Raw genomic sequence first — 26,964 nt, forward strand, 5'->3', positions numbered from 1 at the left:
TTGCGGTCCTCATGAGTTGTGGCCAGACAACGCACTGGTGTCCCCAACATAGGCAGGCGCCGCACACGGTAGCGCAGCCATGTGCCGGCAATGGTTCTGGCCATAGCAACCATGCCACCTCTGCCTCTGCTCGTCTAGACGATTGTACCGGGCAACGATAAGCGAGCTGTCACGACCCAAACTGAAAGATGGTCTTTTGAACTCTTGACACGCTGAACGTTGGTGTAGGACCGGTTCCTGTCCTTCTCTGGACTGAGCGTTGCGTTATTATTATTATTATTATTATTATGGGTTTTTACGTGCCAAAACCACGATATGATTGCATCTGTCTGCAGTGTGAAGCTTGATGTGTGATGCTATTTTGTTTTCTTTTCCTTTCCTTTTCGATGCCCATCATTTGTGTGAAAGAGTAACTTGAACATTTTTTTTCGCCTACTATTGTTTCTTGCGCATCCTTTCTCGTCCTAAGACACAGAAACTAGTGACGAACGTCCATAATCATCACACGTATTAACGGTGGCAAGCTTTGGAAGTACGATGTCTCCTCCATCTTTGATTAAATCAACTGCTATTCGATCTTCTCCCGCTGCTTTTCTCCGGATCATGTCTTGCAAGGCCCTTCTAACTTCATCGCTTGTTATAGAAGGGGCTTCTGTATCCTGTTCCTCACTACTTCGAATGAAGGTAGCATGACTGCTTTGGGTACTGTACAGGTCAGTATAGAATTCTTCTGCTGCCTTTACTATATCGAAATTGCTGATATTACCCAGCTTATCTTTCAGCACTTACATCTTGCCTTGTCCTATGCCAAGTTTTCTTCTCACTGATTTCATGCTGCGTCAATTTTTTACTGCTTCCTCAATCTTTTCCACGTTATAATTTCAAACAGCCCTTACTTTCATCTTGTTAATCAGTTTTGACTAGTTTATTTGTTATATTGTTACGCTGCGCAGCGGAGCCGAAGAGGAGATGGAAGGAGTGCATGCGGTGTAGAGCTATGCCTGACTGCCTGCAATCTCGTCTCCACACCCCCTCGATCATCTTGTAAATAAACCCATCTCACCCGCAACAACTTTGGTGGACGGTGCTGGGTAATCGCTCTGGACAACCTTCTTCTCCGTACCCTCCGACGAAGCCGGCGCTTGGTCGGACTACCACCTGAAGAAGACACCGACATGAACGAACCGCAAGCAGCTGGCGGCAGCCATGACACAAGCATGCAAGAGGATAGTGAGCGCCCCAGACAAGTCATCTGCTGGATCCCTCAGAAAGAACCGCGCACCTTTTCCGGTAAAGCTGATGAGGATGTCGACGACTGGCTGAAGTATTATCAACGGGTAAGCGGTCACAATGGCTGTAACTCTACGGCACGACTTGCTAACGTCGTTTTCTTTCTCACCGGAACCGCCCTTCTCTGGTTCGATAACGAGAGCACGATGACTACGTGGGAAAGGTTCGTTGAGGAAATCAAGTGCTGCTACGGGGACTCACTTTCAAAAAGAAAGAAAGCTGAGCATACGCTTGCGCAAAGAGCACAGTTGCCCGGTGAAACATGCACAACTTACATTGAAGAAGTATTGAAACTGCGCAGAATTGTGAACACGGGCATGTCAGATGAAGATAAGGTTGGGCATCTCCTGAAGGGCATCGCTGCAGATGTCGACAATTTTCTTATTTCAAAGGTAGACCTGCGTACCCCTTCAGATTTAAGACGTCACTGCCATGCTTTTGAGGCGCTGAAGACGCAACGAGTATTGCCAAAGTTTGGAAGACTTGACGTGACCACTGTCGCAAGCATGGACATCTCTACCTCCCACGACATCGCCTTGTTAGTACGTCAACTCATTAAAGAAGAACTGGCTCAATTTCAAGCACAAAGTGGAGGAAGAGACGCCCCCCGGGAATACCAGCAATCCACGCTTGATGAACGCTGTCCTGCACAGCCGGTACTTTGCCAACTGCAAACGGACAGCGAAAATCGGCCCTTGCGTGATGAACGCGTCTGCATCGACCCAGCGGAGTTCCGGCATCCTTCACCTAACTTCGAACGCCGCCAGGCTGCACCACCCCAACGCCTTTCTCCCCAATACAGCCAGCCTCAGACCCTATTTTATGACAACCCTGTGTACCGGGAGCCACCTATTTGCTTTAGCTGCGGAATCCGCAGACATATCTCCATATATTGTCGCAGGCGACAGCAGCGAGTGTCGGCCTTCCCCGATTATCAATCTGGAGGGTGCTACAGGGCGCCGTGGCAGACCGCTGCGCCTCTTCGACGACATGCGCGTGAACATGTATCCCGGCATGAGTCTCCGGCTTCCGACCGCAGTCTTACTCCACCTCCGACCGGCTTTCGTCGCTCGCCATCGCCTCGCCGTCGCTCACTTTCACCACCATCCCAGCTAGGAAACTGGCTGGTGCGACCGATGGAGGTGAGGTCGCGGAACGGTCACGTAGTCCTCCGCCTGTCACCATGCTCAAAAACAAAGTGTGTGTCTGTGTTGATGGTTTAAATACTGATGCCTTAGTGGATACCGGTGCTACAGTTTCAGCAATGAGTGTTTCGTTTAAAAATCGTCTTGGACACAAGGTTATGTTTGCGTGGGATCGAAAGACTACTTTTCGTGGAGTTGGAGGTGAAACCCTGCGGCCTGTTGGTGTTTGCTCTGCTATAGTGAGTGTTGGTGGACAAGATTTTCCCACTGAATTCATTGTTTTAGAATCTTCCGTAGCGGTCAGGTGAAGTGGCGTGTGGGTTTCTTCGCCAAGCAAGTGTTCGGTGTCGGTAAGGTGTATCACGCGCTGCCCACAACAAATAGCAGCAGAGGCAGAAGATAGAAAATCCCATCCCAAAATCAGCTGGTGAGAGCACGGGTATAGCACAGCAAACTGTATGTGATGGAGAATGTCATCGATAAGTACACGCGCAGTACAGAAGGCAGCAGGTCGAATAGTGTTCCCTTTGGCTGCAACCAGCATGGGACCAGCGTAAGGCGTCATAACTTTCTTCAGATGGGAACACAAATGAACATTCATAACCGACAAAGCCGCACCAGTATCCACTAAAGCATCCACGGGCACCCCTTCAACATACACACGAATAATATTGGATGGGCGCGCTGGAGGAATTTCAGTCTTGTGTGTGTATGCAGTTTTTCCTCCGGAAACTGCATCGCTTAGTTTTCCGCACGAACGGTAGAGGTAAGGGAGGCAGGCCTAAGTGGTGACGATGAGCGGCGGTAGGGTGATGGAGAACGGCGTCTGGCCGAACGGTAAGTGCCTCGTGCTTCAGGTGATGCAGGCGGAGATGGAGAGCGCTGCGAAGGTGAAGAGTAACGCTGCCCTTGGTAAGAGGCCCCACTGTAAAAATCGCGCTCACACATATCGTAGCCCCAACACTCGTCTTGCTGGTGCTTGCGGCACCACTCACAACATCGTTGGGATTGACTTCCTTGGTGAATGTGGTGCTTTGTTAGATTGTGGGGCTGGTGAAATTTCTCTTCGAAATCACGTGATAACACCATTACCAGAAGTATCTGACGTGGACAAGCAACAAGTCTTTTCCATGTCCCATGATGTACTTTTACCGGCTCAGACAGCGGCATTTGTTCCGGTGACTTCCATGCATGACCCTCCGCATCAATGTCATGGTTTAATTGAGGCATACTTCCCTACCATGTTTAAGAACAATATTGTGGTTCCTCGATCGATTATAGCATGCTTAGATGGTCGTGCTCACGTGTGGACGGTGAACGCGTCTATGCAACAAGTTTTACTGCTGACTGGACTCAAGCTGGCCACCTTTGACTCAGAAGTCACTGTCAGTATTGCTGCCGTTGATGTTTCTCTTGACGCGAGCGCAGCAAAGCGTGACTACACCTCGGAGTTCTACCGCATGACGAACAAGTCGCTGTCCTCTTCAGGGCTGGAAGAATTGCAAAGGGTGCTCGTCCTTTATGCGCCAGTATTCGATTTCGCGCAATACGAGTGTCCAATTTCGCTTCCTGACTAGCGCACGCAGCACCGCATAAACACGGGCTAAGCGACACCTATTCGCCAAAAGCCGTACCGCGTTTCTCCTGCAGAACGAAAAGTAATTGACGAGCAAGTTCAAGAAATGCTGCGGAAAGGTGTTGTCCAGGAGTCTTGCAGTCCCTGGGCAGCTCCAGTGGTACTAGTCAAGAAAAAGGACAATTCTTGGAGGTTCTGTGTTTATTATTGAAGACTTAACGCAGCCACCAAGAAGGACGTATACCCTCTGCCACGCATCGACGATGCTATCGATTGCCCTCATTCAGCGTCCTACTTCTCCTCCGTTGACTTACGATCGGGATACTGGCAAATACCGATGCATCCGACGAATAAAGAGAAAACTGCCCTTGTGACCACAGACGGACTCTTCGAGTTTAATGTCATGTCTTTTGGCTTATGCAACACGCCAGCAACTTTTGAGAGGTTTATGGACACAGTGCTACGCGGCTTGAAATGGGAGATATGCGTGTGCTATCTCGATGATGTAATCATTTTTGGCAAAACACTGGAGGAGCACAATCACCGACTTGGCATCGTACTGGATTGCATACAAAACGCAGGACTGGTTTTAAACTCCAAGAAGTGCCACTTCGGTGAGCGCCAGACTCTCATGCTCGGTTTTCTCGTTGAAAAAGATGGTATACGACCTGATCCTGAAAATATTGCTGCAGTGCGCGTTTTCAGCCAACCTAAGACAGCAAAAGACCTCCGAAGTTTCCTAGGGCTGTGTTCGTATTTCCGCCGGTTTATTAAGAACTTCGCCCAACTTGCTCACCCACTCACGTGCTTCTTCAGAAAGACAGTCCCTACATATGGACTACAGAGTGCGAGGACGCATTCCGTCAGTTGAAGTACTTACTAACCTCTGGGTCAGTCTTGCGCCATTTCGATCCCGAGGTCATGACTGAGTTACACACTGATGCTAGCGGTGTGGGCGTTGGCGCCGTCCTCGTTCAACTTCACCATGGGCGCCAGCACGTCGTTGCGTACGCAAGTCGAACACTGACACGAGCGGAGCGAAATTACACTGTCACCGAATTGGAATGCCTGGCAGTAGTCTTCGCCATCCAGAAATTTCGGCCATATCTGTATGGTCGCCATTTCACGGACTGATAGTCACGGACCATCATTCCCTTTGTTGGCTTGTTGGACTACGAGATCCTTCTGGACGGCTGGCACGCTGGGCGTTACGCCTTCAAGAATACAACTTTTCTGTCGCCTACAAGAGCGGTCGGTGTCATACCGATGCCGACTGCTTGTCTCGTCTCCCGTCGCCACATACCAACGCTAACGATGACGACTTCGACGATTACCTTGCCAGCATTACCGAGTTTCCTGACGTCAGTACCTTTATATGTGAACAACATCGCGATCCTACACTGATACCCCTATTGGAGGCTGCCCGCACGTCAGGTCAGACCACGCCGTTCACGCTGTGTGACGGCCTGCTTTATACAAAGAATTACTCTGCTGACGGCGCTTCGTTGCTCCTAGTCGTTCCCGAACGCCTGCGTACTGCGATTCTTCGCGCCATGCACGACGACATCACGTCGGGTCACCTGGGCTTTTCCCAGACACTTCATCGATTACGCCAGCGCTTTTATTGGCCGAAGCTTTGGAAGAGCACAAGACAGTACATTGCCAGTTGTCCAGGTTTCCAGCGTCATAAGAAGCCGGCGTCGCCTCCTGCAGGCTTTTTGCAACCAGTGAAACCCCCTACTTCACCATTTGAAAAAATTGGTATCGACTTGCTCGGCCCCTTTCCCAAGAGCTCTACCAGCCGTCGCTGGATTGTGTGCGTCGACTATTTGACACGCTATACTGAGACTGCGGCGCTTACCTCTGCTACCGCCGCCGACATGTCGTGCTTCCTGCTCCATTCTGTCATCCTACGCCATGGCACTCCCCGTGTTGTTATAAGTGACCGCGGACGGCAATTCACCGCCGACGTTGTTGAAGATCTGCTGCGCCTTTGCGGTTCTACTTACTCAACCGCTCAAGTGACGTCAACTACGTCATAGCAAAACTGACCTCCAGTAATCGCCGGTCGCGGAATACACAAGTGGTTCATGTGGCCCGCCTGAAGCCCTACCATCATAGGGTTCCCGAATCGAGCGCTATCAACTTAACTCGCTCGGCGCACTTCGTCTGCGCCGGAGGAAGATGTTACGCTGCGCGGCGGAGCCGAAGAAGAGGAGATGGAAGTAGTGCACGCGGTGTAGAGCTATGCCTGACTGCCTGCAATCTCGTCTCTACACCCCCTCGATTATCTTGTAAATAAACCCATCTCACCTGCAACAATATCTCGAAGTTTGTTATATTGACGTTTAACTGCAATTGTTCTTTTAATCCAAAAGCTGGAACTGTTATCTGTATGCTCTGTTATCATGATCAGCCTATGTTATGTCGACTGCCGCATGAAGGCCCCTCCCAACAATCTCGTAACTACTGCCGTTTCACATCACCAACTGTAACTGACATTCTAAGTGCACACCAATTAGATCTGAAATTTTTATAAGTCAATCGACACTTAACCCTTCAATATTTGCAAAAAGAAACATGCCATTGTCACGTTCAGGCTCTTACAGACGAGATCATACCTCACCCCCACAGCGCTGAATCGGATAGATTCCAACTTCCCGCAATCGTGCTCCAAATGTGGCCACGAGTACTGTTCTTCCGACCACATGCTCTGGCTATGCGCGTTCAACGGGGGCTCTGATATTCACGACAAGTCCAAGTGGGACGCCCTACTGCAAAGCGCGGACTTCACGCATCAACGACAGGCCGTCCAGAGGGCCCGCGACATCACCGAGAACCACCAGCTTCCGGTTCCGTCATGGGTGGAGTCACCAACTTGATTGGGGTGCCTTCGGCTCCCCCAATCTTTTTCCTCAGGACCTTTCCATAAAGTTCTTGTCAACTGTCGACTGTCATTGCCACACTTTCATTGCTACAGCGTATCTTAGGAGTATGAATAGCACTAGTCTTTCCCACTTCAAGTAATGAAAGAACACGTAAGAGTATTTAAATGCAAATATTTGTTTTTATTTTCACATGGACAGTAACTAATTTCCTCTTACCAACAAGTTTCCTTACCATACGGAATTCCACGCAACACTAGCTTGACTACACTTTAAGATTTCCACATCCTTTGGGACATCAATCTTGCATAGAGTTCCCTTACTCTGCTCTAAAAGAATACTTTCTTCTCAGGAATGCTATGTCTTGCTGATAGTCACATGCAATTTGTGACCTGAAACTACTGGGAAAGCAGCATAGAAAAGAAAAGAAATGCATGCATGCACGATGGCCCGCCACTATTGTTTGGGGAGAAGAAGAGCTTCGAGGGGTGTACAATTTCTTTGGAATGTATACAGCAACTACAGTAGCTCTGATCAGCCCATTTAGCATTATACTTCTTGGCCTGGAAGACAGCGACCGACAGTGACTACAGAATAGATGCCAGATATGAAATATAACCACAATCATAACAATTTAGGAGAGACATGTGCAGGAAAAGGCCTCTAGAAGGCATGAACGCCACACTACGTATATACTCACGTCTGCATGAGCGACTGTGGCCCGCTCCAGGTGATGTTGTTGTCTTCAGAGTTGTACAGGTAGTTGCTTGCTATAAATGGCACAAATGTGGTGACCCCAGTCTCACGGGCCGGGCTGCAGTACACCTGGAAGGAGTTGTTGAAGCCACTGTGGGCATCATGCTCTGGTGCATGGCCACACAACATATCATCATAAAGAATGCACACATTTTGCACCTGTTTTCGTGTCGCCTTTTACTTCAAATGAGATAAATGTGAACATTAACCAACTAGCCGATGCTGTCACGGTAATGGAAGCATCAGATCATTTGTTATTATCCGCAGTCGACATCTGCTTCTGCAATTAAGCTTAGTGCCAGCAGTAAAATTAACCGATACTCTACAATTACTTTGTGTTGACAGGCAGTGAAGCAACGTGTATATATATCTCGTCAGGAAATGGCATTTGCCATTTCGATGGCTCAACTGTTTGCCTCCCTGCTGCTCAAAGATTCAACCAAACGGAGGGGAAGTTTGTTCATTAAAAAAACATTTGTATATAACTTGCACTCCCATTTTACAGTTAAATTTCTAAAATTTTCGACGCAGCACTAAGCAGTAGCCATGGTGGCCGACTAAGCAGCAACTTTGGTGGCCAACACCCGGTAAACTGCACAGGTTAGGCGTGGCAGCCAAGGCAGGCGGCGGCAGACAAACATTTGTCGCGGGAAGTTTACCAGTGATCAGGTCAGATACATCCGCGGGGGCAGGACTAAGGACCGCAAAAGCTATGAGCGTGCCTACCAAGTTCGTATGTGCGCTTACTGAATGGACAGGCTGAGCTCGCATGTTGACGGAAAGCTTGACGCTGAATTTGCGCAACAACGCCAGCGTCACATAGTTGAGGGCACACTTCACAGCATTGCAATGACACACGACGGGCAAACGCGAAACGCTCCCTCGGTCTCAATCACCACAAAATTTCAAGTAGATTGAACCACAACAGTCAGTAAGAGCCTGTAAACAAATCTTTCTTGCTGCTGCAGTTGCAAGAAATCTTGAACTGGCATATTTTTGCATGAAAATATCTGAATAACGGTACTTTGAAAATCAAATTAACTGACTTCAGAGATAAACCTGTTTACTTATTATTAGCAAGTAAAGAACGCATTTTTAAAAGATTTGTCAGCATCTCGGCACTAGTGTCAAGGTTTTATGCAAATCACACAGCTATTCGAACTATTCGTTACACCCTATTTACTTTTCGCTTCGTCTTCACTTCGAACCAAGAATTGATATGCGCGCAGGCCTACTCAATTATACAAGTGGTACAGAAAGGCAGGCACACGCATTTAGAACAAGAAGGACAACACAAACACATATGCAGTTCACTTCCGTTAATTCGAATCCGGTTGATTTTTCGGTAATTAATTCGATCCCAACCGACGGTGCAGGCTGGTGCCAATGAATTTTCTATGGGCCCCAACTTTTGTTATTCCAATCCTAAAATTGGCCGTTACCAGGTAATTCTAACTTGACCATGCAGTTAGCATGCTGGCGCCTGACCCCTATGGTGACCCCAAATCCAGCCCCTTAGTGACATGTCTGTCTCGGTGGAGCTTCGGGGACAGTAGTTGTTGAACACACGTCATTTCCAGTGGAAAACTCCCATTTTCGACTTGCATTAGGAGGATTTCCGAGTGATAACCGTAGCTTACAATGTCTGATTACTGTGTTTACCCGATTCTAACGCGTGCCTTTTTTCCCCGTAGAAATTGCCTGCATGGTGCAATTGGACAGAAAACCAAAACAAATTTTGCGGCGTTCATATGCTTAACTACATAACACGAATATATTGCACCGAAGCAAACTTAAAAATATGTGTGGCGAAGCTGACTTCAGGAAACCGGCTGCCATTGTGCAACACATATTGCCAATTTTTCTTGCTAGAAAATCGGGCCTGCGTTAGATTTCTACTTTGATTTAGCAGCTTTCATGGTTAATTCCAGGCTAGCGTTCTACTTTGGACACACAAAGTCGGCGCGCATTTGATTCAGGGGCACGTTAGAATCGGGCAAGACTCGCTGGCTAATTTGACCAATGTCGTCGGTCCCGTCAGGGTCGAATTAACGGAAGTACACTGTGCGTCGTCACTCGACGTATGCGCGGACAGTTGGCTCTGGCAGCGACACGCACCACTCCGAATCCTCCGTCGGCGCGGATCCTCTCGCCGCACCAGGGTCTGCGGGGCACCGCGGGCCGGCCGACCAGGCGTCGGCGCAACGAGGCAGCTGCCGCCGCGCCCCCTTTGCTAGGTGATCCGTCCACGCCGGTCCCACCACCGGCCGCGTCGTCGTCCAGCAGGGCAGCCGCGTCGCCAAACCGGTAGGCCAGTGCGCGCCTGCAGATGTTACACGCCGTTGGTGCAGGCATCCGGTAGGCATAGTGCGTGAGGAATGATGGCGAGTCTTTGGAATCAATCGATTCAGGCTTCCCGGCCAGGTTTCAGATTTCTTTTTTGAACATAATGAAATCTCGTGGATACAATTCTTCATAATACATTTTTTTTTGTTATTTCACGACCAGTGTCTGACAGGAGCAACGTATTTCGAATATGATTTTCGGATGATACGTTTAATTTTCCGGTTCCCATGACGATCGTAACACCGAGATTCCAATCTACTTGGAAGTAAAAATACGGTGCTATTAGTTTACTTGGGAATAGCGGGATCACCCAGTGTTTCTTTGTTTAGTAATTCAACTTTTCCAAACAATGAATACTATTAACAATTAAGAAAATCCAACTTTCACTGGATACCGATTGCTCACAGGACAACTACGGGAAGCTTACTCGTAGCACCGACGTGTTTGCCTGTGGTGCACGCGTCTGCACGTCCCCGTACTGGAGATTCGAACCAGGGAGCACGAAAGCATGGACGTCACGCAGCTACCTTCGGCACACCGACCTCCTCTGATGGCACCCCTCTCTCTGTCTTCGCGACCCATCGAGTCAGTAGAGTGTAGACCGCTTATAACGTAAGTCGCCGGAGTCGCGAATATCCACACTATAAGCGGTACCGCACTATAACCAGAGCAACAATTTTCAAGGCCCGCACATATGCAAAACATGTGCACCGAGCCGCCACGCGTATGCGACAGTCGAGGAAAGCGGCTAGAACGTTTGCATTCAATTTACAGTCGAATCTCGTTAATTCGAACCAAATCATGCGGCGGCGCCTCCGACCGGCATTGCTCCGGCACCGCCATGGTGCTTATGAGAGACCCCTCAATGTCACCCGCGAACGAAAAAAAAAAAAAGATAAAAAAACGCGACAGAAATTTCACCCTATCTCAAATGGCAAGGTCGCCGATTCCGCGTTGCGCCGGAACATGCGTGTACGTGCCGACGTCTCAGCCACGCTACCGTAGCCACGCGTACAAAATGGCAGTGAACCCTTCTTTGTCCTTTATGCTTCCTTGCACGCTGCGGCTACGGCGCAGAGAGAAGCAGCGGCGCAGTCCCAGGCCGGCCAACGAAACTGCCCACGCCGGCAAACGCCCGCTTCCCGATAACGGCAGAAAACGAAACTTCGGCGAGCTGGCGCCGGGCCGGCTGGAGCGGTGGCGCGTGCACGGCGGCGGGCGCGCACGGTGACAGTCGAAAGTGAGGGAGCTACGAGGGAGGGCGAGGGGAGCCACCGAAGCAGCGGAGTTGCCGAGGCAAAATCCCCTTCCCTGCCACCCTCCTCCCTCACATTCCACGGTCTCCGCGTGCGCCCTTCGCCGCGATGTGCCGGCGCCGCCCGCTCCCTGAAGTTTCGTTTACTGCCGTTATCGTGAAGCGAGCGTTGGCAGTTTCGTGGCGCTCGCTCGCTATGCGCGCCGTGATATTTCACGACTCGCACTCAAGATTCTGGTTTCAGCCTCACTGGCTGTTCGTTCGCACCACGTGCCCTTTTCCTCCACTTCGTCTCTCTTTCTTCCTCGAGCACTCCTTGGGGCGCCCGTTTGAGGGGAGCGTTCGCCGTCTCAGCTGACTTCCTACTCCCAGGCAGCCGCACTGTAACCGGTATTTCGTTTCCCGCAACTGCACTATAAGCGATACGTGTATACATGGAGTGCTATGGGAAAATTAACGGGAGTCTGAAAAGACCGCACTATATCCGGTCCTGCACTATAAGCGGTTACATTATAAGTGGTCTATACTGTAATTGTTTATTAGTTTGGTTATTAGCTGTTATGGAAATTAAGTTTCCAGCCCTGTGGATCTATATTTTCCCTACGCAATAATCTGTCTTGGGGGACTTTTCCTTTCTTTAAAGTCGCGTGCGTGCTACTCTGAGCTATCGGTGACAAAGGGCAAGCGGTTATCAGCCTGACATTGCGTTGACATCAGCCTGACACATGCAATTAAGGCAGATTATATTATTTATAGCTTTGGGGCAAGAAATTGAGCCAAAGGGGTGTAAGTTTATTTTTGTATTTTTTTAGATTTTAGTATGACCTCGCAAAAAAAAAAAGAGTTTCTGTAGAAATGCGTGGTTGCAGAATGCCTGGTTCGTGGTCAGTGCCTCCTATATAGGTTTTTTTTTTTCTCTCCATGATCGGAATGGCGAATTGGCGGCGCTGTCAGGTATAACGAAGTTTCATCAAGAGAAAAAAAATGTAAAGGCTGACAGTCCTTAATATTAACTAAATTCCCTTGTTTTCCGTGCCAAAACTATGATCTCATTAAGATGCATGCTGTACGTGGCTAGGAACTCCAAGACCTGGGTTTCTTCAACGTGCACCACGGTATACTGTGCTATAACCATGGTATCTACAAGCATTCTTGCCTTTCTCACCCAGCGCACTCCACAACCACTGGGCTATCGCGGCGAGTCATCTCGAGACATCAAGAGATCAGGCATGGTCACGTAGTTAACAAATCTTGGTCGCGGAGCCCAGAAATCCGTAGAGATAGATGACTTCGCAGCCAAGATCGAAGAGCGCTATTCAGGTGCGTCAGCGCAGGCAGAGAGAGACAGCGAGTTCGTGTACCTACTTGGTGTTAATGAAGGCTACCAGCTTGCGCCGGCACTGCGGGTCGGCGTGCCCCAGCGCCCAGTCCTGCGGTGTGCGGCCCGAGGCGTCGCGCAGCCGCAGGTCCCCACCGCACTCCAGCAGCTGCTGCAGGAGGGCCCGGCTGCCTCGGCGGCACGCCGCGTGCACGGGAGTGGCACCCTCGCTGCATCGGCTGCAGATGCGCGCATCGACTCCTTCAGTCAGCGCTTTGTGAAGTAGCACATCGTTCCGGCCGCCAAGCGAAGTATAGATGTGAAAGTACAGTCAACACAAACGGCAAAATAGTTAAAACGCGCGAAGAAGGCAAGACGTGAAGACAAGACGTCTTGTCTCCTTCGCGCAGCTTATATTCTGCTGAATCTATGAGCCAACTGGCCCAACAACATGCCTTAACACAAACAGCGTCGTACAGTGTAGTCCAGAGTCAATGACACAATAGCATTCCAGCGCAAGCTGATATACTGAACACAAATGCCGACACACCAATCGACAGATGTTTGCCTAACACATCATGTTGGTGAGATGTCTTTTATTGCAATAGCAATTGCAGTTAAACCTCGGAATAACTAAGTTGGTAAAATCGTCGATTTGCTTCGTTATATCAAAATTGCGTTATATTGAATTTCGATGTTTTATGCAAATAAGTATGGTCGCCGATGGATATACAGGGTGTTTCACTTGACTTGGGCCAAACTTAAAAAATATGCAAATGCTACGTAGCTAGACAGAACAAAGGTAATGTTTGCCATCACTTGGAGATACTCAGATTGCTGTTTGTATTCTGTTTAGTTAGATAAAATTGATTAATCCACTTCTCAATTTCTTATAAGTATATTAAAATTGGCAATGAGGAAATTGTAAAACAACATGAAAAAAAAACTTCCGATACAGCTTTCTGTTGCTCAATACGTGCTACATGAAATTGTTTTTTTTTTTTTTTTTTTTTGAGTGTGAATAAACGCAAAGTGCTTCGAGCGGCCAGTCGCGCGGCAATTTTGCGTGTATTCGTGGACTTCTTTCACGCTCGGAAAAACTCTTATGTTGCAAGTATTGAGCAACAGAAAGCTGTATCGAGAGTTCTTCATGGTGCTCTACAATTTTCTCATCGACAATTTTTTACTTAGGTCAGTACTTCTCGAGTTAGATAATTAAATACAATTACCTAAACAAACCTCAGTAACGAAAAGTTAATGGCGCTGTGCGAACTCCACTGTGCTGGAAACAATATGCACTACGTTTTATTTGAGTAACATTATTGCTTATTTTTAAAATCTTGGTGCATGATAGTTGGGACACCCTGTATATATATATATATATATATATATAATGCGAACTGATGCCCCAAGGTAAGTGCACGCACGTCTCGAATTCTGGCGCGCGTCTCGGCTGTGGCTGCGCATGGCTGTAAGCACGGCTGAATGCATACGATGCCGCGCACCCTGCTTTAGAGGTAATCTGCTGTGTGCACAAAGAGTGGGCGTGCCGAGTCGGCGTGGCATCATGTCAGCAGCCTTCCTGCGCGTTTAGTATTGAAGGCTGCGTAATCTCGAGTTTCGGAGTCCCATTGAAATGTGATGCAGACATTTGCTCCCCGCTAACGGCGCCTATCATGATAGCGTCGTCCCAGTGCGGGCGACGCTATCAGCCGCGGGGGCAGAGTGGACGCGACGCAAGTGTGGCAGACTTCGCTTAAATTCGTACCACCGATGTGAAGATATTCGATGTGGCATGAAACTGTATCATTCGTCACCGACTCCCAAATTCAACCAAATGAATTGTTTTCTAATCAAATTTGCTGTTTTCGATTTCTCAGTAATTTGGAAAATTTTGCGGCCCGCTTTCGTGTAAGAAAAATCGATCAGCGACTGTACTTATTTGCATAAAAGGTCGAATTTCAATACAACGAAATTTTGATATAATGAAGCAAATTGCCAGTTTTACCGACTTCGTGATATCGAGGTTTAACTGTATAACACGAATCGCCGTTCTGAGGCCACACTTAAAATTAAAAAAAAATAATAACGCGTTATATTCATGCAAACGCGGTATATACAGCAGCTAACGAATGACGGCCTGCGCGCTCACTGCGTCGCATCGGCCACCACTTGGATGTGATAGAACACAGGTCTGCAGGACGCACTCACAAGTTCGGGTCAGCGCCGGCTTGCAATAGGTAAGGGACTGCGCTGACAGGTCCATCGGTGATGGCCACGAACAGCGCCGAGTTGCCGCTAGAGTCCACCGCGTCCACGGGGGTGCCTGCACGCATCAGGGATTAGTATAGTCAGAACCCTCTTATACTTAAAAAAAGAGGCGAAGCATCGACTGCGATAGCAAATTAGTGGACATGTATACGTAGTAAGGGTATTAGTTTCATTGGCCTTATAAAGTACAGTGAACATTCGCCCACTAACTAAATTAACAAACATCATGTCACGCGCACACAGGCAAACATGAACACATCTCTCATTGATTACCGCGGAAACTCGCTGTCAAAACTGTGGTGAGCAAGCGCGGCAGCGAGCGAATTAACCTTCATGCTGCGTCTCGCGAACTAGGCCACGAAGACACAGCGAACGGCGCACTTTGTCCCCGTCGCAGATGGCTTTCAAGATACAGCGGCCCGGGCGAGCGCGCGCGGCCGCCGGGGCAGGGTACGGCCACGCTAGCGGCAAAAACGCGCGCGTCATGCCGCGCGCTGCAAAAGCGGCAGGAATCGGGGGTTTTGCGGCGTGCTGCGCGAAATGGGTTCGAGACCCATTTCTGCGGCTGCGAGATGAATGACTAATCAAGAGCGACGAGGGTGACGTCACGGAGCCATGGACCGCCGCCGCTCCGCGCCGGGTCATCAATCGACGACCGTCGTCTCTCGCGGTTCTATGAAGGGATTTCTGGACGTTGTCCGATCGCACCCTTTTTGCTCACGGTGTTGCTGGTGTTGCTCGCGCGTTCCGACAGCGCGCGAGATCTTATCGCTCTGCCGCGCGGCGAGACGCCCGTGCCACGGTGGCCTCGCGGCAACTTCCCGCTCGCGGCATGACGCCATGACGCGCGCGTTTTTTGCCGCTAGCGTGGCCGTACCGGCGCGTTTCTTGCCGCTACCTTGGCCGTACAGGCCACGCTCGCGGCAAAAACGCGCGCGTCGACATGCCGCGAGCAAGCGCCTTGCCGCGAAGGCCACCGTGGGAAGCGCGTCTCGCCGCGCGGCAGCGCGATAAGACCTCCCGCGCTCTCTGAACGCGCGAGCAACACCGCGAGCGCTCGTGTTTCATGCGAGAGACGAAAACCCGGCGCGGACCGGCGGCGGTCCGGTTGTGATGGCTCCGTGACGTCACCCTCGTCGCTCTTGATTGGTCCTTCATCTCGCCGCACGCGGTATATGCCGCAAAAATGGGTCTCGAACCCATTTCGCGCGGCACGCCACAAAACCCCCGATTCCTGTCGCTTTTGCCGCGCGCGGCACGATGCGTTGGCGCGTGTTTTTGCCGCTAGCGTATTAGGCCGCCCGAAGGATGAGCGCCCCCCCCCCCCCCCCCCTCCCCTCCTTACATTCCGCCCGGAGCGCTGCTTCCTTGCATGCGCGAGATTGAGCCGCGATCGCCGGCTCACCCTCGCACGCTCTCACTCGCACATACAGCATACGGCGACGATTTTATCGCCCTGGGACTTTATACGGAAACCCACAGCGACGGCAGAAATGCGCCTGAAGTGCCCATATTTGCTATCGCAAAAAAAAAAAAAAAGTATTAAACGACTTTGGTATAGTTGACGGCTGTGCTTCTGCGGCACAAGGACCGGCATGGCGCAGTGCAGTAAAAGGACCGCCATGCCGCACTGCGCAGTGCAGCGCAGTACGGCATGGCGCAGTACCAGTATCCTGGTAGGATATTTGATGTACTATGGAAAAAAGTGCCTGTTTTTAGTGTCTCAAGTGAACACCGAGACAGACAAGAGCAGTGCTACTATAACAACTGAAATTTATGCTAGACAGACGTGCCTTTGATTGAAACACGCACCTGTTATGCGCATTTTCAATAAAAAGACTGCGGAATGACAACCGGTTATTACAGTCTGCAGTCCAGCAATCGCGTGCAATGGTTGATGAAAATGCAACTGGCAATTTCTGCTCCCCTATTTTTTTTTTTTTTTTTTTTGCCATCCAAAATGTCTCGACGCCATTACGACCCTTCGAGCAATGAAAGTTTTTAAAAGGAGCAAGAGTGTTGTAGCGCATGAGCCTTAATTCTCAGGCCATTCACTCTATAGTAGCATTACTCATTCATGTTCGTCGTATCCGTAGCACTACCAAATGGTTGCACACAGTTTGAAACGCCGGTCAATGACTATATGTTTCCACTTATCCGTGAACAATGAAACCTGGAGAAAGCTTCACCCGATCATGCAACGAGCTTTAGTGTCGCAGTATCTAGCAATAAACGACCTTATTTTTACAGCGAAGCTGTCGATGGCAAGGGTTCTATGCATTTTTTGTGTCCGTCAGCAAATCTGCATCTGCAAAAACTCAGCTCCCGAATTTGATGCAAAATCGCTTCAGTCTATGCAAAAGCTTATACGTCTCATCACTTGGATATGCATTTTCAGTAATTAGTTATCTGTAAGCACCATTTTCAAGATCAGAAGACTCTCAGGTAGATAATAAAGGTTTGTCAAAGATTTGCCGCTGTGCGACCCGTGTCGGTCATGTGCACGCTCGCACCGCCCTCTTTGTGTCGTCGTTACAAGCGCTTGCGTGCCTAGTTTCCTTCCGCTCTCCCGGAGAGGCGGTCCCGTCGCGCGTGTCTATTTGCCGGGTGGCGGTCCCGTCACGCCACGGCCAGACTAGAGGGGCGGCACGCGCGCACTTCCTGCCTAGGGAGCACGGTGTAAGAATAAGGAGAGGTGCTGACACTCTCCCCCCAACGCGCGCGAAAGCGCCGCTCGCTCGCGTCCAGATTATGTTCGGCTTGGTTGCAGCTGGTTCGGCGCCGTCATAGAGCGCGCTGCGGTATGCGGTCCCAGCCTCGGCGGCAAGGCGCGTGCTGCCGCTGCTTCGTCTTCCTGCTTGCATGTGCGGTTGGACTTTTTTGAAGGCACGATTTTTGTTCGCGTTCGTTTCATGAGCTTGTGCTTGGGTATTGTCGCCACAGGCCCGCGATCAAGGTGGCAGTGGCCTTCTGAGGGGCGTTTGAAATGGCTAGAAAGTGCTTCGTTCCGAACTGCAATTCTGGATACCTGACTTGTGCAGAGCGTGTGCCTTTATTCAAAGCGCCGTCCGACAGCAGTCGTCTAGAGCAGTGGCGCCGTGCAAATCTGAGGGCAGACCGAACTCTAACGCCTACCGACCATGTCTGCACCAACCATTTTTCAGAGGATACGATGATGGCATATTACGCGGAGCGCTAGATAAAAGGATTCCCACCTTATTTCCAAGCTGTCCAAAGAACCTCACACGGTCAAATAAACCTCGAAAGCCGCTGCAGAAGAGAGAACCTCCTGTGTGCCACAGTAGTTTGTGCAAATTTTGCTGCATGTACAAGATATATACTGGGTGGTTTACTATCATGCACTAATATTTGAAAATATGTAGATGTCACGTAGCTGGACAGAACCAAGGTAATGTTGTCTGCCGTTGCTTGGAGATACTCAGATTATTTTTTTATTCCGCTTAATTACATAATTATTTTCATAATTGAATAATCAACTTTTTTAATGCTATAATTGGATAAAAAGTGTGAACGAGAGAATTGTACAGCAGCATGGAAAACTCCCAATATGACTTTCTGTTGCTCAATACGAGATACATAAAAGTGTTTTCTGAGCGTGAACGAAACCCGCGAATACAGCAATATTGCCGCGCGACTGGCGGCTCAAGGCACTTTGTGTGTATTTGTGAGCTTCTTTCATGCTCGGAAAAACACTTCTACGTAGCGCGTATTGAGCAATAGAAAGCTGTATCGGAAGTCTTTCATGTTGCTCTACAATTTTCTCATTGATACTTTTAATCTAATTATAATAATTGAGAAGTTGATCAATAAATATGACTAATTATCTAATTCGGCGGAATGTAAAAAATAACTGAGTATCTCCAAGGGACGGCAACAACATTACTATGGTTCTGTCCAGCTACATGACATTTGCATATTTTGAAATATTTGTGCACCCTGTAAAATACTGCTGTTTTCTGTGCAGATGTGTGCCTGATTTTCAAATTTGTTCCATCCTGGCTACTGTTTCTTTTTTTTTAATGCGCGTGCGGTGTATATTACACGCGTGCATGTTTTTATACAACATTTTTCCATTGTGGGAGTGTATGAGACCGCAAGCTTCTGGGATGGTTATCACCTATTAAAATTATCGAGCTGCTTCATGCACAAGTTTTTTCGTATTGTGTCTACGCAAAAAAAAAAAAAAGGTCTATGGGATTATTGTGTGGTGGGTGTAAGTGTATTTGGGGACAGGCTGTAGCATGCATTGTCAAACACGCTTACATTGGCACATTCTCATATGCAATTTAAGAAAAAAGGAAGTCACCTCTTTTTTTAGATCTTGCAAGCGCCATTCAGTCCTCAATGGACGAAATCCCAATGAATAATATCTATGTTAAGTGGAATCGGAATAAAAGAGGCATTTGCTCAGGTTTTCATCAGTAAACTGTGGTAGTGATGCTCTAATTCAAGATAGACGCCTGCCTTCGTCCCGCCTAATAAATTCACATTTGAAAGAGTTTTTACATAGCTGATGTGCATTCTCATCTTAAGTTCTAGCCATGAAAAGCCACTTTGCTCTAGTGCATTGCATATCGCAAGCTTGCGCCGTTTCATTTCTTAATTTATATCGCGGCCACATTGAATTCGCGCAACGATGATTGAACGGTTTTCTGAGTGTGAATGGAAGCAGCGATAAGCATGAAATACATTTTCTGGTGCAGTCACTATTTTCTTCTGATCGAGAGGTAGCACGTGGGCTAACACTTTATTTTTTTTATGCTTGGATGAGCGGATAGACTGGGCGAAACAAATTGTGCGCGCGAGGGTAACTTCAGTGGGCTTTGAGTGCTGCCCGATTGATCCATGTTCACGTCATCCACGCCCTGCACAAGGAACCTTCATGTTAGCGAAGCCTGGTACACTTATCACTTTAATGCGAAATAACGATTTTTTTTCGCGCTTTGAGATTTACTCACTCCACTATGAACGAAAATTTAGCGGTGGCAGAGGAATGCCAAGCCGCCGGCGCCGCTAAGTTGGGACCGCTGGCCGCGGCGCCACCTATCTGCTCGCAGCAGAGCTACTCGGTGCGCCCGCGCGCGCCCGAACATAATCTGGACGCTCGCTCGCGCGCAGTGTCAACACCTAAATATTCTTCCACCGTTCTAGGGAGTGCGCGCGTGCCGCCCCTCTAGTCCGGCCGCGGTCACGCGTGTCTAGTTTCCTACGGCTCCCCGAGGTGGCGGCAGTGTTCCACAAAAATGTATGCCGCCGATCAAAATAACAGTGTGTTTCTTCGGGATGACCGCCGCCGCCGGTCAATATATAAAATTTGCTCATACTTTGATTTAAATTCTGTATTAGCTGTATGTCGTGTACTAAACTGCTTCGCTGGTAATCCTTCACAGCAGTGGAATTGGCGTGATTTTTTCTGCTTTTTTTGCTCAGCAAGTGGAACAGGAGAAGGTTACAATTATTCCATTATTTTAGGAACTAATTTTTAATTCTTCAGAAAATAAAAGTATAGGATTACAATCGTCCAGTTTGTATAAAATTGTGAACTGCTTAAAATAAAAAAGCTTTCTTTTCCGGGCCTCCAAAAGACTAAGCCACCCGTACCCGCCGGATCGGCCTATCATAGCATACTGAAATTATTCCTAATCTAATTCATAATCAAACGTAGTATCGAAATGAATACACATTGAAATACCACCTCGATCATTGCAAAATTTCAGTGCGCAACAAAACACAACTTCACTGTAAGATGCCAACCTCTACGCTCAAGTATTTCGGTACGACGAGGCTCTACAGTGTACTTCAAGGTGCCTACGCATTAAGAACGTCAAGCCTTTGCGTTTATTATATAATTCGTTCATTTGTCAATGTTTCACACATTACTGAGAGCAACTGACGCCACCAAGGCAGGAAGAGTTGACCACAGCGCTTCAAGATTACAAATTCAAGAAAAAGAGACTAAATAAACTCTCCACCGCAACTTCCAGCTGTCTATATCGTCTCCACAGTCGATTGTTTATAGTGTTCCATGCAACTCTTATGGAGATGTATTTGCACGAGAATCGCCCTTCGAGCGATGGACAGGATAGGGTACGACGCTCCTCCATTCCACAGCGCACGAAGGCGCTACGGCAAGGTTACTTGTAGGTCCTGCGACCCGGCGCAGAGAAGGCACCGGAATCAAACTGCCAACACGCGTTTATTAGCCCAAGTACAAAACAGTGCGACAGTCACGGCGCTTACGGACAAAGGTTCACCGCAAGACCGAGGGAGTAAGCGCGCCACTGGGTGACACACCGGACACGTGCTTCCCCCTACGCACCCCCCCCCCCCTCCAAATATATTAAGCCAGTTCCACGCTTGTGAAATCTCATGAAACAGCGGAGATTTGCGATCATGGGTGAATAGCGTAGTGGGTATGACGCTCGCCTTCGGACCGTGAGTACCCGGGTTCAAATCCCGCCTCTCTCTCCTTTCTCTATATCTGTGTTTCTCTTTCTCTCAATTTTTTTCTCGCTGTCTCGCCCATAGCAAGTTGTGTTACAATCGTCGGTACAACGCAATCATATGGTTCCCATAAAAGCATGCTCTGCAAGCGTCGGTGTATAGCTATAGTGGTTATGACGCTCGCCTTCGGACCGTGTATACCCGGGCTCTAATCCCGCCCCGCCTTTTTGCTTTATTTCTATCATTCTCTGTCTGTCTTTCTCTCTCTGCACCGCCTCTCCTCATTTCATACTCTCTCCACTTCGCTAGAAACTGCGAAGACCATCGCTCCGTAGGGATCAACCTCGACCTTAAACAGCTCCGCAGTTAAAAAAAAAACATTTCCGGATCTGTATGAAGCCTGCTCATACCCGCTCCTCCCCCTTCACTGTCTGCGGTCGAGTGCGCGCCCATATATTTCTTGCGCAAGCGGATACTGCTCGCGTTTATACCACGGTACCGCGGCTCCGCGGGCGCGAGGACAAGCGGGTGCAAGAGAGCAAATTGCGTCCGTTCTTGCGCAAGCGGATACTGCTCGCGTTTGCACCGCGGCTTCCGCCACGGCACCGGGGTACAAACGCGAGCAGTATCCGCTTGCGCAAGAACGGACGCAATTTTCTCTCTTGCACCCGCTTGTCCTCGCGCCTGCGGACAAACGACTGGCGGTCCTTCCAAAGACCGTCTCGTGCCAGACCAGTGCCTCAAAAGTCCCTAAGCGATTATGTCCCTAGGCACATAGGAGCTGCACGATTGCCATGACAACACGTGTTAAGCGGAAGTCACGTGACCGGCAGTGCCACGCCCCCGCTGTACCTACTAGCAATTGTAAAGTCGCAACCCGAAAGCGGTCCACCAAGTACGGGAACGAGAAGTCGCCTAAGCAAAGGTCCCACGTAACCAACTCGCTGCGGGCATCTGCCGCGGCGATGAAGCGCTCAGCGGAAGAAAGCTCGGGCGGAGAGTTCTCCGGCCGCGGCTGCGTATGGCGCGGGCCATACGCAGTTTACCGTAGTTTACGTAGTTACGTTAATTAACGTAGTTTACGTTAATAAAACTTGTTTTGTTTAGTTGACGTTGAAGCGAGATGCAGCACGAAGGTCAATTCGCTCGCTGCTGCCGCCGCGCGTTCTCACTCCAGCGTTTTGACAGCGAGTGCGCGCGGTCAGCCAGTGAGATGTGCTCATGTTTGCTTGTGCGCGCGTGACACCATGCTTGCTAATTGAGCTAGTACGCCTATGTTTACCAGTGTATACGGCCGATAAAACGACTTCGTATTTGCTATCGCTATGGATGCTTCTCCTTCCGAGCGAAACTGCGGATTTATTTTTGTCCTACCGTGTCGCGATCTACCACAAGGTGCAGTATAGTTGCCTGGTTAACACGGCTACCAACCCCAACAGAGGTAATGTGAACGGTTAGGGCCTACAACAGAACTAGAACTACAACAAAGGCGAAACCGTCTTTATGACAACCCAACAGAACACAAAAAAGAGGCATGTGCGAATGAACTGTCCTGATAAAAATGAAATCTGGTCTAGTAATTATTATACAATAGAAAAGAGAAGCAAGAATCGGGACATTTTAGCAGTCCCCACTGGGTCGGGACTGCCCCGCTAAATTCCAAACGGTTGGCCACCTTAGACCCCACCCGTCTTTTTGCGTTGCTTCTGAATTACCAACCCTCGTCTCACGGTAAGAGTATACTTGTTTGGCCTATTGCAAAAGCATAATTAAATGATAGAGCCTGACACAATATTCTTGTACTTTTAGCAAGTTAAGAGCGGGAATTTTCCGAGAGCAAGCGTATATCTCGCACTGTAGGAGCAAGGCCGAGCGATCCTTCGTTCATTTATTATTCTATGTGTATGTTGAGCGCGTAACGTTAATGGGACTGATGGCGGAATGACGGCAGGCTCGACATCTAGAGGCTGTTGCGCGGTTGCGCTTGAAATGGAGACTGATAACAATGCATGCTCTCTTCCGGGCGATAACTGGTGAATGGAGGTCGCAAAGGGGAGGAGTCTACTGATTGTTAAAATGGCGAGCAACGTGACCGATACGCCGGCAGGCAAAACAGACTGGCCGATCGTCTGGCGGTTCTCCAGTGTGATGGATTTCGGTAGTGTGCGGGATACCACTGACCATTGGATGGACGAGGAGCACTAGATAGCTGTGAAGCGGCAACGGCGCATACAGGGGCCGTATTCTGAAACATTCCACTTCGGCGATATTTTCTCGCTTTCAGGCGCGCGATGATTGGCTGTTTTAGCAAAATTGGATGAGCTCACTGGCTGGTTGAGCCCGACGTCATTCAATTTTGCTCAACCAGCCAATCAGCGCGCGCCTGAAAGCGAAAAATAAATATCGTCGAAGTGCAACGTTTCAGAATACGGCCCCAGAATGAACTTCAAGATTAGCGAGTCCTTCGCGGACTATTGCCTGCACAAATGGCAGTGTAGCTAGGCAAGCTGTTCGGCTCACTGGGGCGGGAAAAGGTGGCTGCTAGAGCCATGGCTTCAAGTTCTCGCCGCACTATTCGCGTTAGGTCGTTTGCTGATGACGGTCGCTGGCATCCCTAGCCTATCGTCAGAAGAGGATGTCGAAACTGTGTCCGGCACATGTGTGAACGGCCTTGCAACGCGGCGGCTCTTGGCCTGCTCAAAGCGCTGACACTGTTTTATGATGTCCTGTAGGGTCTCACAATTTTTGCACATAAGCAGGTTGAAAGCATCGTCAGCGATCCCCTCAGTACATGAGCAACCTTATCTGACTCTGACATATTGCAGTCGGCACAGAGCCAGCACGTACTGGATGTAAGCTATGTACGATTCTGCGGACATTTGCACACGGGCCGCTATAGTTCTTTGCGGCGCTCCTCCGCCCAGCAGGGCGGCCGAACAAGTCCCTCAGCTTCTGCTTGCACGTGTCCCAGTCGTTAAGTTCTTCCTCGTGGTTATACGACACCTTCACCGTGCCTTGTAAGTAGAACAACCAGGTTAGCTAACATAATCGTCGGATCCCATTTGTTGTGGGCACTCCCACGCTCATACGTGGCGGTCCAGTCTTCCACGTCGAGGTGGTCGGTGGCGCAGAACGTTCCCGAAGCAGGCGGCTGAGCCAGGACAACCGTCGGGGTTGTAGGCGTTGACGTGGGCTGCCCCGTTTCGGGCCCTGTTTCGACCGTCATGCGGAGCTCCGTTGTCTCTCGTGCACCATGGGTACTCCGCAAATCCACCAATTTGTTACGTTACGGAAATCAGGGGATCACACGTAAGATGTGTTTACAATATTTACAAGAAAGGCAACGACACACAAACAAGACGGCTGCCGCGACCGATTTCACCTCGACACGCCAAATCGTCGTCTTCTGTCTTTCGCGCCACTCCCGGTTGCGCCGTAACAATATTGACGCGCATTCACGTTCACATTCGTATACGTACTCAAATTCATTCGCCCTCAATCACGTTCGTGATCACGCCCACTCGTTCACTGCCAATAACCCGCCTTCAAACTCGCGTCAAGACGCCGTCGTGCCTAGCCAGAGTGACAAGTACTCGCGTTCACTCACACTCGCCGATATACCGACTCACACTCGCCGATATACTGACTCACGTTAAAATTCGCACCTATGTACTCACCTATCCCAGCATTCGCTCGCGTTCCTATGCCCAACTGACTGTCACCTGCACTCACTCACGCTCGCGTCCACTTACACTCACTGGTACTCACTCGCTTTCGTATACACACGTCCACTGACAATCGCCGCGACAACCACTCGCGTTCATACTGACACACACAGTGGCACTTGCGTTCGTCCATTCACGCCCTTCGGCGCTCACTCATACTGACAATCACAATCTCGATGCGTGTGAGGGAACATGAGAGTGCACTCGTGCATACGCGCACCTATGCGGAGCAACTGGAATATTTCCAGGCCCACTACATGGGTCTGCACGCGATCGGCGCTTTCATGCATAGCACGCGAGACCGGGTCCATTGTTCACGACGGCAATCAGCCGGCGGGCCCAAATAAATACTGCGTTCCTAAACACTACAGTGCTGGCCAGTCGGACGTCCAGCAGCGACATTTCAGCCGAGCCCTCACCTTTACCAACCTCTCAATGCGGGGCCAAACATTTTCACAGCTGCAGTTTCGGAATTGCGGCAGTCGAGCACAGGCGCCTATAGTTTTTTCACTCGCTTCAGTTGCACAAAAAAACTGTTTCTCAAATTACTGCGCGAGTTCAATTTCAACAAGTACACGTTTCCAAAACTCGAGCACATTACACTGCGCGGGCCAATTTAATTAAGGAAGGACTTTCGAACGGAGACATTGGTCCTCACCAGGAGACCCGCCGTGGTTGCTCAGTGGCGTCACGCTCCGAAGCACGAGGTCGCGGGATCCGGCCGCCGCATTTCGATCGGGGCGAAATGCACTAACGCCCGTGGGTGGGTGCACGCCAAAGAACTCCAGATGGTCGAAATTAATACGGAACTGGCCACTACGGCGTGCCTCAATCAGATCGTGGTTTTGGCACGTAAAACCCCCCAATTTTTTTATTTCACCAGGAGGATTCTGTGCGTGAATCTACTAAAAAACAATGTCAGCCACGAGCAGATACAATAACACGATCTGCTTGTCTGATTAAGCGACAAGAGGGCAAGACGGGCAGAATTAGTGAAGCATAAAGCTACAAAGGTGCAATCGCCGCCGGCAAATCGGTGTAATAGCGATGCATGGTACAAGCCGGTACGAAAATGAACTTTCGGACAACGATGAACCAGACGCGAAGACAAAGCGACATCGTAAACACGCGGCCAACGGCGCAGTCTGGCGGGCGGAGGTGTCAATCTACGGTAGGAAGCGGGTGAACCCAAAAGCATTCATGCCCAGATGAACACACCGACTGATTCAATTGAACACGCACGTAGCAACCTCTACCGCAGCGTTAGAGGTCCAGGGGCACTCACCGGACACCTGTTTACGAGCGTAGTTAGGAAGACCCGTGATATTGCGAGAAGTTACTGCGACTATAGTTCAGTTTGGCATCAAACGTGCCGCGAACTGCGATTATCATACGACAAACGGTGACAAAACGCGGCCATGATATGGCGCTACAGCGCTGCCGTAACCACTTGAAACGGATGAATGAGCGGCCCTGCCAACCCCGATCACAAAAAGGAACTCGCGCGGACAGAAATTGGTACCTGATAACAAAGCATCGAGCATCGTCGAAAAACACCGCCACAGCGTGCACGTCCTATGCGTGTGACCGAAAAGCGCCGCGTTTCAGCACGTGGTCATCGCCTACATTTGTTGAGGTTTAACACGTTTGAAGCGTTGCCTACGAGAGTCAACACAATCTGCTGCAGCGGGATTGGTCCGCTTTTTCGAACAAGCCCGCTCACCACGATTGAAGGTTGAGACCGCGTTTGTTTACAGATTCGTCACAAAACGCTTTCAAAGCAAAAACGAAACACAACGAAGCTCGCAGCTGCAATGCAATAGCCAAACGATAGACGCTGCCTTAAACACGATAGTTAGCTTAGTGCAATAAGTTCTAAGACGCGGAGGTGGCCGCCACGATCGAGCGAGAACACGCCGACAACCAAACACG

The 26,964-nt window shown here is 49.5% G+C and overlaps 1 protein-coding gene across 2 annotated transcripts in view; it reads right to left on the minus strand.

Moving 5' to 3' along the window:
- Positions 1–26,964, minus strand: part of LOC119453821 (uncharacterized) — a 95,426-nt gene that overhangs the window by 68,163 nt on the left and 299 nt on the right. The window contains exons 1-5 of one of the 2 annotated variants that reach the window (XM_049668553.1): positions 14,994–15,120; positions 14,783–14,897; positions 12,619–12,810; positions 9,771–9,975; positions 7,597–7,721 (exon numbers count right to left, since the gene is read on the minus strand). In XM_049668553.1, the coding sequence (XP_049524510.1) occupies positions 7,597–7,721; positions 9,771–9,975; positions 12,619–12,810; positions 14,783–14,897; positions 14,994–15,015 (659 nt within the window). In that variant the 5' untranslated portion in view covers positions 15,016–15,120. Of the gene's footprint in view, positions 1–7,596; positions 7,722–9,770; positions 9,976–12,618; positions 12,811–14,782; positions 14,898–14,993; positions 15,121–26,964 lie in introns of those variants that run through there. The other variant, XM_037715863.2, reaches the window with a different exon arrangement.

Source organism: Dermacentor silvarum, chromosome 5 (genome assembly GCF_013339745.2).
Source record: "Dermacentor silvarum isolate Dsil-2018 chromosome 5, BIME_Dsil_1.4, whole genome shotgun sequence".
Taxonomy (NCBI): domain Eukaryota; kingdom Metazoa; phylum Arthropoda; class Arachnida; order Ixodida; family Ixodidae; genus Dermacentor; species Dermacentor silvarum.